The sequence below is a fragment of the Sciurus vulgaris genome (genome assembly GCF_902686455.1).
Source record: "Sciurus vulgaris genome assembly, chromosome: 7".
In the NCBI taxonomy this organism is placed as follows: Eukaryota; Metazoa; Chordata; class Mammalia; order Rodentia; family Sciuridae; genus Sciurus; species Sciurus vulgaris.
The window spans coordinates 73,818,052-73,831,741 of record NC_136467.1 but is presented as its reverse complement, the minus strand read 5'-3'; the positions used below and the strand labels follow the sequence as shown (position 1 = coordinate 73,831,741).

The 13,690-nt window shown below is 38.6% G+C and overlaps 1 protein-coding gene across 1 annotated transcript; it reads left to right on the top strand.

The window, feature by feature from the left end:
• Nucleotides 1-1,020: 1,020 nt before the first annotated feature.
• Nucleotides 1,021-9,264, top strand: GJA10 (gap junction protein alpha 10; the record flags this gene model as incomplete). Its single annotated transcript, XM_079146129.1, has 2 exons — nucleotides 1,021-2,460; nucleotides 9,226-9,264. 2 exons carry the CDS (start codon nucleotides 1,021-1,023, stop codon nucleotides 9,262-9,264), a joined length of 1,479 nt encoding a protein of 492 aa, XP_079002255.1.
• Nucleotides 9,265-13,690: the final 4,426 nt, after the last annotated feature.

Here is a 13,690-nt window from a genome sequence, read left to right as displayed (position 1 = left end):
AAACCTTTACCTTACCAAATATTTTAACCTTGTTGAAATTTGAAAAATATTTTCCAGGATAAACCAAGTAACCTGTTCATGTCAACTGTGCCCTGATTGTTTCCTATATCCCAAGCAGGCTAGAGAAGCAGTTAGTTTTTACTTTTCTTCTAAGTTAGTAAACTTTCCATGAAGACATGATGCTCCAGATGTACCTTAGTGGATACAATTATGTGTTATTGCTCATACTGTTTCTGTCTGCCTAATCTTTACTGCTACCCTGATCTGAGCCAGTTTCTAAGGATTTACTTGGCTTATTTCTGTTTTCATTACTTTATCCTGCCATGAAAACCATGAATAATACATGATAAGAATATACTTTTCCTTTTGGTCATTATTTCATTGATAGAGTAAAGGAACAAAAATTTTTAAATGAAAAGACAATTCAACCCATTATTATTACTGATGCTTTTTGTGTGCAAAAACTGTGATGCTATAGAAAGAGTTGCTATCTGCAAAGGATGTACTTTTCTGGGAAGGGAGAAATAAGACATAAATATTGCAAAACTCATCAAAGCACAATGCCACATGAGTGGTTGTAGGAACTTAGGAAAGGGAAAAATAACTCTGACTTGGGAAAATTCCAGAGGAGTTGAGATTTATTTAAAATTATGTCAGATGTTTAAAAATAGAACATCTCAGGGGAATAGAAAAATGAAAAAAATCATGGAATGGGAATGCATTGTGCAGATATGGAGAATAGTGAGTATAGTGGAATGACAAGCAGCAGTGTGTGGGAGAGTAGAAGAGGATGGGAAGTAAATTGGGTCAGATTGTGGAGGATCTTTAATTTTTTTTCCATAAAAACAATATTCCTTGGAAACATCCTTTTTCATCAAGCATGGACCTGGAAAATTTTCTCAGTTTTGCTGACATGAAAAGGAAGCTGCTGTATTTATAACCATATGCCTTTTTAAATTACTTATGTGGGTGCTATTAACCTCAGTGTTTTCTGTATATTTCAGACATTAGTCTCTAGCCATGGGGGACTGGAACTTATTGGGTGGCATCTTAGAGGAAGTTCACTCCCACTCAACAATAGTGGGGAAAATCTGGCTGACCATTCTCTTCATTTTCCGAATGCTGGTACTTGGTGTGGCTGCTGAGGATGTCTGGGATGATGAACAGTCAGCATTTGCCTGCAACACCCAGCAGCCAGGTTGCAACAATATCTGTTATGATGATGCTTTTCCTATCTCTTTGATCAGATTCTGGGTTTTACAGATCATCTTTGTATCTTCTCCTTCCCTGGTGTACATGGGCCATGCACTTTATAGACTCAGGGACTTTGAGAAAGAAAGACATAGGAGAAAGTCACACCTTAGAGTCCAGATGGAGAATCCAGAGCTTGACTTGGAGGAACAACAAAGGATAGATAGAGAACTGAAGAGGTTAGAGGAGCAAAAGAGGATCTATAAAGTCCCTCTGAAAGGATGTCTGCTGCGTACATATGTCTTACACATTTTGACCAGATCTGTGCTGGAAGTAGGGTTCATGATAGGCCAGTATATTCTTTATGGGTTTCAAATGCGCCCCCTATACAAATGTACTCAACCTCCTTGCCCCAATGCAGTGGATTGCTTTGTATCCAGGCCCACAGAAAAGACCATTTTCATGCTCTTTATGCACAGCATTGCAGCCATCTCCTTGTTACTCAATATACTGGAAATATTTCATCTGGGCATCAGGAAAATCATGAGGGCACTGTATGAGAAATCCAGCAGTGGGAGCATTGAGAATGAGAGAGGCCCTCCATTCCATTTGAAGAAATATTCAGGAACCCAACCATGTACAATTTGCTCTGCCTTACCTGAAAGAATCTCTCTACTTCAAACCAATAATCAACAACAAGTCATTCGAGTCAGTGTCCCAAAGTCTAAATCCATGTGGCAAATCCCACAGCACCAGCAACTTGATGTAGATTCTTCCTGTAGCAAAAGAGACTGTACTGAGAAAGATCAGCACAGTGGACAGCTCCATGTCCCTAGCCCATGTCCTCAGGATGGCAAAGCCAAAATTCAGCACCGGGGACAGCAACCGTGCCATTCCTCCTTTGGCCTAAGGAATACACTGTCTCAATCCTGGCTAGGTGCAACCGTGGCCTCTCGACACTGTCCATCCTATGCATTACGAACCTGGGAGCAATCCCAGGACCTGGAATCCTCAGGCGAACCTCTCACAGATCTGCGCAGTCACTTCAAAGAGAGTGATGACAGTGTGAGAGAGAGTGGGGTCTGGATAGACAGATCTTGCTCAGGCAGTCGCAAGACTAGCTTTCTGTCCAGATTGCTATCTGAAAAAGGACAACTATGCAGTGACTCAGGAAGCTCCAGTTCTCTGAATAGCACCTGCTTGGATTTTTCACACCGGGAAAACAGTCCCTCACCTCTGCCTTCAGCTACTGGCCAGAGAACATCAATGGTAAGTAGACAGACAGCAATATTGATCACATAACAAGGGCGGGTCCATTCTGACTACCTCTTTCCTGGTGTGTATGTATATATGTGTTAAGAGAGAGATGTATGGAGAGAAATGAATTCATGGAAAAGCAAATTCATTCATTCAATATATTCAATTCAATTCATTCCATTAATAAAAATATAGAAAACTTACTTTATACTAACCTCTCTTATAAGTGCTGGTATATAAATGAATAAAATACTTCCAACAAAGAGCTCAGAGTATAGCTGGTCATAGTGGCACACACTTGCAATCCCAAAAACTGGGGAGGATAAGCAAGGAAGATTGCAAACTGGGACAGTTTCAGCAGTTTAGCAAGATCCTGTCTCAAACTTAAAAATGTAAATGACTGGGGGTGTAGCTTAGTGGTAAAGTGCCCCTGGATTCAATCCTCAATACAAAAAGCTGGGGGGTGTAGTGCTCAGAGTATAACTGGGAAAGTTAGACAGGTGGACATGTTAGTGTGATCATGTGTAAGGTGCCATATTAGTGGAAGTATGGGGTTGGTGGGGGAGTGATCAATTCTTTATGGATGGATCAGGGAAAGCTTCCACAATTGAGGTTACTTTAAACTGGATCTTGAAAGATGTAGTGGGTTTCTCCACAACTGGGAGGACTGGGGTACAGTTTAGAAAGCTCTGTCACAATAGGCCCTGGGGTTTGGTCCAGCATCACAACCCCCACCAAAGGACATAAATGTCTAATCAGGCAGTGTATTAGTCAGTTTTCATTCCTATAATGAAATGCCTGGGGCAGGCTAACTTTATTTAAAGAGGTGTATTTAGCTTAGGTTTCTGGAGATTCAAGGGCAGGGCACTGGTATCACCTTGACTCTGGCAAGGGCCCTCCTGGGCTGCATCACATCACATGTGTAAGGAAAGGTGGAGATGCATATGTAAAGAAAGGTTCATAGCTTGCAACAGGGGATGGTGGGGGAGGGAGAGGGAGATGGGGCGGGAGAGGGAGAGAGGGCACCCCTCCAATTGACCTAAGAACTTCCCACTTGGCCTCACCTCATAAAGTTCTACACTCCTCCCAACCCTGCCACTCTAGGGATTAAACTTCCAATATATGAACCTTCGGAAGGAAAAACAACATCCAAACATAGTAGGCATGTTTGACTCTGAATGTTGCAGTGTTTTTTAAAAATTAATTCACTTTATTTTTTTAGAGCAGTTTTAGGTTCACAACAAAATTAAATGCAAAATTCAGGGAGTTTCCATATATCCTCTGCCCCTAACCTTCCTCTGATACTGATGTCCCGCACCAGAGTGGTACAATTGTTACAATTGATAAACCTACATTGACATGATTAGCAGTCAGTGTTCATATTTTGCATTTGGGTTCATTCTTGGTGTTGTAGTTTCACCACCTTAATATTCCCCTATACTCCCATCTATTCATTCCTTCTTCTCTAACCTTCGAAAACCACAGATCTATTACTGTCCCTATAGTCTTAACTTTTGCAGAATGTCACATAGTTGCAACCATATAGTATGTAGTCTTTTCAGATTAGTTTTCTCCACTTAGTATTATGCATTCAATTTTTTTCCATGCCCTCTAATGGTTTGATAGCTCACTTATTTTAAACATTGAATAATAGTTTATTTGTCTGGATGTGATATAGTTTATTTGTCCATTTGCCTACTGCTTTCAAGTTTTGGCAATTTTGAATAAAATGGCCTTAAACGTCCACGTCTAGCTTCTTTGTATGACTATAATTTTCAATTAATTTGGTTAAATACTGAGGAACATGATTGTTGAATCATATGATAAAAGTATGCTTAGTTTTGAACTAAACTGCCAAAATGTCTTTTCTTCTCATTCTCTTTCACAGCAGAAGCTTTAATTTTAATGAAGTTCAGCTTATCAATGATTCCTTTCATGGATCATGCCTCCAATAGTCTATCTACCTAAGGCTATCTAGGCTTTTTCCTATGTTATTGTCTAGTAGTTTTTAAATTTTGCATTTCTCATTAAATCTATGACAATTTGTAAAGGTGTAAGGTCTTTATCTAGATTCATTTGGACATCCAGTTGTTTCAGCATCATTTGTTGAAAAGAGTTTTCCCTTGTCTATCTTTGTTCCTTCACTAAAGATCAGTTGGCTGTATTTACATTGGTTTGTTTTTGAGATCTCTATTCTATTCCGTAAATATATTTGTCTGTTCTTTCACTAGTACCACACTACTTTGCTTTCTTTATCACTTCAGGAGTATTTTAGCCAATTATTATGGGTTTTCTAAATGAATGACGGTGTTGTCTACAAATAAAGATAGCTTTATTTCTTCCTTTCCAACATATATACCTTTTAATCTTTTTTTTTTGTATTATTGTATTTTCCAGGACTTCAAGTAAGATATTGAAAAGCATCCCTGTTTCTCAGCCTAGAGAGAAAACTTAAAAGTTTCTCACCATTAAATGTGCTATTAGCTGTATCTAAGATGTTCTTTATCAAGTTGAATTTTCCCTCTATTTCTAGTTTTCTGAGTTTTTTTTTTTTTAATAAGGAATGGTAGTTGGATTTTGTCAAGTAATTTTATGCAGCTACAGATATCATCATATGATTTTCTTTTGTAGGCTATTGATGTGATAGATTACATTAATCTTTGAATATTGAACCAGGCTTGCACACCTAGAATATAAGCACAGTTTTTCATGATGTATACATTTTTTTCATACATTCTTGGATTTGATTTGCTAATATTTTGTTGAAGATTTTTTGTTTTGTTTGTGTTTTGGTGCTAGTGATTGAAACCAGAGCTTCATGCATGCAAGCACATGCTCTACCTTTGAGCTATGCCCCAGCCATATTGAGAATTTTCACTTCGGTATTCATGAGATATACTGGGGTATGTAGTTTTATGATATGTCTTTGTTTAGTATTAGAGTAATGCAGACTTTGTATAATGATATGGGAGTATTCCCTCTGCTTCTGCCTTTTAGAATATATTATAGAGAACTGATAAAATTTCTTCCTTAAATTATGAGAAATTTGGTAGCATTAAGGACTTTGGTAGAATTCACCAATGAATCCCTCAGATTCTGATGCCTTCTGGTTTGGAAGTTTATTAATTATTGATTCAATTTTTAAAATACATTCAGGCCTACTCAGATTTCCTTTTTCTTCTTGTGTAAGTTTTGTCAGGTTGTGTCTTTTAAAGAATTGGTCCATTTCTTCTATGTTATCAAATTTTCATATATAGAGTTGTTAATAATATCCCATTATTTTCCTTTTAATGTCCATAGGACCTGTACTGATACTCCCTTTATTGATTTCTAGCTTAATTCTGTTGTGGTCTGAGGGCATTTACTGTATGAGTTTTTTTCTTTTGAGTTTGTTAAGGCTGGTCCACTAGCAAGAAATTTCATCAATTTTTGTTTAAGAAGGCCTTATTTCTTCATTTTTGTAGTTTCACAGGGTAAGGAGTTCTAGCTTGGTGGTATTTTTCTCTTAATGTGTTAAGTGTTTCACTCTATTCTTGCATGGCTGGCTCCTGAGAAGTGGTAAGATGTAGTTCTTATATTTGCTTTTCTGTGACAAGTTATTTTTTTCAATCTGGATTATTACAAGATTTTTTCTTTATCTTCAATTTTCTGAAGTTTGAATATAATATGTATGGGTGTAATTTTTGGTATTTATCTTGTTTAGTGTTCTCTGAGTTTATTGATATGATATGTGGTTTAGTGTCTAATATTAAATTGAATAAATTATAGTCATTATTGCTTCCAATATGGCTTCTCTTTCTTAATTTTCTTCTTCTCATTCTGGCTTATCCCTGAATTATGTCTTTTGTATTTATCCCACAGTCCTGGGTATTCTGTTCCTTTTTTCTCCTCTTTTCTGTGTATTAGTTTTGGAAGTTTCTATTTTCCATATCCTCAATCTCAGAGATTCTTTCCTCAACCATGTCCATTCTACTAATAAGCCATTCTTTATTTCTGTTACTTTTTTTATCTCTAGCATTTCTTTTTGATTGTTTCATAGAATTTCCATCTCCCTGCTTACACTATCTATCTGTTCTTGCATGCTATCTACTTTTTCCACTAGAGCCTTTAGCATATTAGTCATAGTTCTTTTAAATTTCTGATTTGATAATTCCAACATTCCTGCCAAATCTAACAATTGTTCTAACACTTGTTTGGTCTCTTCAAACTGTGTTTTTTGTCTTTTAGTATGTCTTGTAATATTTTTTTGTTAAAATTTGGACATTATTTATGGGTGACAGGAAGCTAGTATGCAGACCTGTAGTGGTGTGATGTAAGATGTGGGGGAGGGAAAAAGCATTCTATAATCCCATGATGAGGTCTTTGTCTTTTGGTGAACTTGTGTCACTGGATGATGAACTTCACTAGTGTATTTTCGGTATTATTTTTCCTGCCCTTGAGTGTGACAGGATGGCTAGTAGGGGCAGAGGTTGGATATTTCCTTTCCCCTGGGTAGATTAGGCTCTGAGAAAGCCCCATAAAATTAAGACTGAATAGTAACTCCTGATGGCAGTTCTTCTTAAGAACAAAGTTCCTAGGTGTGTTTAAAAAAACAGCTACTTTTGCTGGGTATGGTGGTGAACGCCTGTAATCTCAGCATCTCAGGAAGCTGAAGCAAGAGAATTGCAAGATCCAGGTCAGCCTGAACAATTTAGGGAGGTCCTAAGTAACTTAGTGGGTCTCTGTCTCAAAATGAAAAAAAGCAGGGGGACCTGGAGATGTGGCTTTGTTCTAAAGCAACCTTGGGTTCAATCCCCAGTACCCACTTCTGGCAAGGGATTTTTCTCTGGTAGTCACTGTGAGGACCTGGTTGAGAGCTTCAGGAGATAAAACTCATGACAGCATGGGAGTCCTCACATGACTGGGTTTCCCTGAAGCTTTTTTTTTTTTTTTTTTCCTTATGGATCTCATCTTTCTAAATTATTTAATTTGGTATCACCATGGAGAAACAAAATTCGAAGAAGTGCTAGTAATGACACCAATTAATTCTCCTAACCAAAATTTAAGAAATAGTCTCTATTTATTTATTTTTTATTAATTTTTTTTATTTTTACAGACTACATTTTGATTCATTGTACACAAATGGGGTACAACTTTTCATTTCTATGGTTGTACACAATGTAGAGTCACATCATTCATGTAATCATACATATACATAGGGTAATACTGTCTGTTTCATTCTACTATTTTTCCATCTCCCACCCCCTCCCACCCCATTTTCCTCTACACCATCCAAAGTTCTTTCATTCTTCTCTTCCCCCCTGCCCCCTCCACCCCACCTCGTTATATATCGTCATCCACTTATCAGAGAAAACATTTGGCCTTTGGTTTTATGGACTTGGCCTATTTTGCTTAACATGATATTTTCTAACTTCATCCATTTACCAGAAAATGCCATAATTTTGTTCTTCTTTATGGCTGAGTACTATTCTATTGTGTATGTATATCACAGTTTCTTTATCCATTCATCAATTGAAGGGCATCTTGGTTGGTTCCACAATCTAGCTATTGTCATCTCATACCATAGTAGCACCCAGTTCTGCATACTCTTGACAACAGCAGACATTATCTTAGGCCTTCTGCCCAATCTGATGTATATAATTTTTTTGTTTTAATTTACACTTCTCTCATTACCATTAAGGTGGTTCATATGTTTACTGGCCATCTTTGTTTCTACCGTAAATTGTCCTTTTCCATTTTCCTGTTGGAATGTCTCTTTTCTGATTTACAGGAGCTTCTATATGTTATTATATCAATCTTTTGTTTACATAGATATTGAAAGATTTATTTCCCCAGTCTATTTGTCTTTTATCCATGCACTCGGCATTTAAAAATTTTCAGTGTTACCTTAACTATGAAAATTTCTTCAACTTCTAGATTCTTTGTCTCATTTGGAAAGCTATTTTTCAACTCAACATTATTAATAACAGTTATTAGGTGGATATTGGAGGGTGGATTGTTTCAATTTATTGAAACTTTTGGTCTAGAAATTTTGCACAATTTATCAATTATCAAACACTCTACAGAAGAGAAAGAGGGAAACCTTCTTGATTGTGGACTAGATTCTGCTATGGGTTTCTTTATCATAATCTTGTAATAATTTACATTTTATGGATAAGGAAATAGTTTACTTATCCAAAGTCACACAATTAGGTGGAGGTGAAGCATAGTTCTTAGGACATAGCAGGGCATAAATCAATATTTTGTGGATGAGTGAATGAGTTGGATTTTGTCCTAAACCTGTCTGATTTAACCCAAGCTTCTTTTTCTACGTCTCTTCACTGCTCTTTATTCTCCCTGTAGGAGGCAGCCCAAGTTTAGCATTAATTTAGGACCAGGATAGATTATTACTAAATGGGACATTTTACATTTGAATTGTTTTTCTCTTTTCACATTATTGAAAGCTGAATATCTGGCTAATTGTAGAGGAGACTAACATGGAATTTAGGAAAAAGTTGACCTTTTAGTTTTAGGTCTGAATTTTGGACAAAACAACAGTGCGAGGAGAAGGAAAAGGAGATGGCAGATAGGATTCAGATCTTTCACAGTAATGCTATCAGACTACAGGACCTCTTCTATGACATTCATCTCTGGGGAAGCAGGTAGAGTTGTCCTCTGCAGTAGGTTTTGTTTAGATCTCTGGTATTTGTGACATAAAGGTCCAGGTGGTGGGCAGAGAAGATTTTTATAAGCCTTTTGGATCTATTTTATTTGTTTTTGTTTTCTTGTTTCTTTCAGAATATGCTTCTAGAACTTTCATCTATTATGAAAAAATAATGCACCAGGAGCTGCTGGTATCTGCAGGAGGAAAGCCGCACCCTTGTCAACTCAAAGACTATGGAAGAGCTCTGGGATTCACCTCCTCCACAGTACTATAGTCTGGACTTAAATGTCTTCCAAAGACCCATGTGTTTAAGGTGTGGTCCCCGGTCTGGTACTATTGGGAGATGGTGGAACCTTAAGAGGTAGGACTAGCGGGAAGTCTTAGATCACTTGAAAGATTTATTTTCCCGTCTATTTGTCTTTTATCCATGCACACGGCATTTAAAAATTTTCAATGTTACCTTAACTATGAAAATGATATGAAATTCAACTATGAAAATTGAAGCGAATTGTGGGGGCCTCAGCCCCTTCCTCTTTATTTTGTAGCCTGGACATGAGGAGAACAATTTTCTTCACAGTACACTCCCACCATGCTGTGCTACCTTGTCCCAGGCTCATTAATAATGGAACTAACCAATGATAGACTGAAACCTCTAGAGCTGTGAGCCAACATATCCCTTTTCTCTTTCTCAGTTGATTATCTTGAGTATTCAATATAGGGACAGAAAGCTGATCAACACACACAGAGATTCCTGGTAGGTGAGAGGCTGTGAACAGGGTGCTCCAAACCTGGGCTCACTTCCCACTGGGGAGGCAAGTCAGTTTCTCACTGCCCTGCCTGGGCATACTGCATGAGGCAGGTCTAAGAATAGGTAGGGAGGAATTGTGTACCATGAGAGAAAATATAGGGGTAAGAGCTGCTGTTGCCCTAAGAAGAAGGATTGGGATGTGGTTTCTCTTCCCTAGCCCCCGCAGTCTGGTGGGACACCAGAGAGAGCATCCAACTCTGCAGCAGCAGCAGTTGGTCTCTTCAACATGGGTCCAGAGCAGGCCTGGAGCTCTGTCTTCAGTCTGGGCTCAAACATGCTTCCTGTCTGCAAAGGAAGGCGGATGAAAAATTTTCATTCTCTTTCTCTCATTAGTACTTTTCTTGGGATGAATGAGCTGAATTTTTGGTTCATAAATGCTATGGAAATAAAATATTGATTAAAACACTGGCGAATACTCATGTTGCATGATTTGATTATATCTTTCTACTGGGAATATCCATCATCAGGGGTGCAGCCATGATTGTGACCCAACAGGGGTTTCCTGAGGATCAGAAGCCAGCACCTCTTCTTCACCCTGCCAGTGGTCCTGAGTCATCCAGCCAAACTGCCTCCAAAAGCACTTAGCACTTATAGTGCAGAGACAGTGGGCCATGTGATGTGTACTAACTAGCTGATCTACAAGACTTCTTGACTGGTTACTTCTTACTTGTCTGAGTTCTGAGAGCCCTAAAGGTGGGCTTACTTCCCATGGGAATTACTTAGCTCCTTCATCTTCCATCCTATGGCTAGACTATCCCCCAACTCTGGTCACATACCTTGTAATAAAGGCTTCAAATTATAAGAAGAACCAGTTTGGTTCAAAATCACAGGGCTTTGCATCATCTGTATACTGTGAGATAAAATCCAGAGGAAATTCATGTGCTGGCTTCTGCCTCCGACCTCATTCCTACCTCATGTACCCTACCCACCATGACTGCTGATAGTGCCCCTCTCTTCCCTGTTGTTACCTACATAGCAGTGGGTTTCTGGACAGTCTTTATCACCATGTGCCTGACTTTTGGGGATAGTTAGTTATATTGTTTGTTAGTTAGTTTGGCTTGAACTTAGGGCTCAAGTGATCATCCCCTCTGACTCCCCCAAGCATCTGGGATTACAGGTACACATCACCACACCTGGCTTAGGGACTCATTCTTACACTGGCAGTTCTAAGCCTCATTTCAGCCAACCCTTCACTCATGATGCCTTTCTTTATATCAACCTTGTAATTATAGTAATAGGTGCTATTCATTTTTGGTTGATGGTAATTTCTTCATAGATGATAATTTTTATTTTTTTGCAAAGGGAAGTACACTAGGTGTATCTTATTTTCAGGAAACAATTTCTAACCACCGGAAACAGACTCTTCATTAAAGAGGGTATTCAGACAGAAGCTGGGCAGCTGCTGGGATGTTGCAGAGGCAGCCTAACATTGGCTGGGCTATTCTGTACTTCTGTCTCAAATAGCTCCTAAGTTGTTTCTGTTCCCATGTTTTGTAGAGGTGGGAAGTAAATGAACTATGAAAAGAGAGTCTTCTACAGACAGTGAGTTTGTAAACAAGCCAGTGATGACCAGGAAGATGAAATGAGAGTGGGACCAAATTTAAAAAGGTGACTTTTAAGGTGCATATTGTATTCCAGGTGCTCATAGTACATTACTTAAACCTACATAACTGTGTAAAATTCTTATTGCTCATCCTCATTTTATAGATCAAACAAAGAGATTAAGTACTTTTCCCATAGATAAAAGTCACCCAGTTGAAGGTCCTGCTAGAGTCCAAACCTAGATCTAGTTGCTCCTAAGCCCATGCTCTGCTCTCCTATTCCTAAGTCTTCTGCCTCTGGGAAATGATTTATTTGTACATCTCTCTGCCCAGCTAGCCTGTGCAAACTCTAAAAAGGTGGCCCCTTCATTTTTATATTGGATATTCAGCATGTTGCAGTGTCTGTTGAATGAAATATATGTATAGATGCCCAAAACAATACCTTACCCATCACTTCGGATTCTGTAGTCTTTATTCCTTTTTCAAAGTTCCCCATCATGTCTTGTCAACAACTTTATTATGAGAGTCTTTCAGGGGTCTGCCTGGCAGTATTTCCCCCTTTTTTTGTAATTTAAATGTCCTTCACCCTGTAAAGCCTTTACAGGGTTGTCAACCACACAACACAAATAGAGGTTAAAAATAGTTTGAAGAACTCAGTGCAAAATATAATACTTCCAGTGACTGCCAGTGTCATTGTCTCTGAAGTTTCATCCAATGCTTTAGGGTGAGGGTCACTGCCTCAGGAGTGTACTTGTCTTCAAGAGGTAAGAGTAAAAACTAGCCATGGAGAACCAACAGTGTCTCTTTCTGGTTGACCAGACAGGCCAGTGGAGGTGTGTGGATCTGTAGGAACCCGAGGGTGTGTGGACAGGAGGTATCATGTTCTTGAGTGAAGTGAAAAGAAATCACTTGCATAATGAGATGTGTGCTTTTCTTCAGCTCTCTGGGCCTTCATTCTTTGATACCAGGAAGTATCATGTTGATTTATATTAGGAAGGTAAAGGTGCTCAGTGGGGCGAACTAGGAACCCATTCCATGCTCAGGACACCATCCCCAGCTGGTGTTAAATAAATATTGTATACAAACTTGTTAATGTGTCCCAGCTGAGGGCTGGGGGTGGGGGGTGATTAAAAGAAGAGTAAAAACTTCCAAAGCAATTTCAAAGAGTATCTCAAGTTATTTCTAAATACACACAATAAAGAAACTGGCCTGTTGTAGAGGGAGCCAGTCCTCACTGTGGCTGAAGTAGATACAAATGACTCAGAAGAAGCACATTCACAGTAGGGAAGAAAATGGCTGCTACCCATCTGGGGCTGGACAGTCCTCACATGCTTCCTTTCTCCAGAATGGAAAAGCTAGTGAGGTTTATTTCCTTTCACACGATTATCATTCCTGCCACAAAAGCAAATGTCAAAGTTGAATTTGCAAATGACCATCAGTTCTGAAATACCAGGTTTGTCTACAGAAAATTTTGCTTCTGTAACCCTCCTGTTTTTCCAAGATTGGATTAAATAACTTCATGGCTCAGGCAAAAAAAAATCTACCTCTTGTATGATGCTGATGTTTTCACAACATTACAATCTAGTACTCTCTGGAAGCCTTCCTTGACTCGGTAGGTGCCCATGGATACTCACTGAAGGAGCAGAATGCAGTAGCTTTTGATTTCAGTTTTCCCATCTGGCAGAAGGGATGTGACCTGGATCCCAGGCACTGAATTGGATGGACATCATGTGTATTCATTATTCACAGCCTCGCTGTCAGCCCAGCCACATTGCTATTGCTCTCTTCTAGTGGCTTCTCTCTTACCTCACAGTGCTAGTCCAGTGTTACTCATAGACATCTGGCATGTCTACAATGCAATATCTCATTTTCCCTTTACATAAAAATTCAAGACACAAGCCCTACACATTTCTGGTTTAACTATATTTATTCCCTGTAATTCTAAACTTCTGTCCATGAGACTCACTACATCATATGTTGGTTTAACGCCCTCTCCCACTCACTTTCATTTAGTTTTAGGGTTTTTATTTTATTTTTTTGAGATATGGTATCATTTTTCTTGCCCAGGTTGGTCTTGAATTTGTGTTATGCTCCCACATTAGCCCTCAAGTACCTGGGACAACAGCATGTGCCACCATGCCCAGCTTAGTTTTTATTTTTTGTTTTAAAAAGCAAACCTTTTATTTTGATATAATTTTAGACTCACATGTACCTGAAAGAAATAACATCCTTCACCTAGTTTTCCACAAT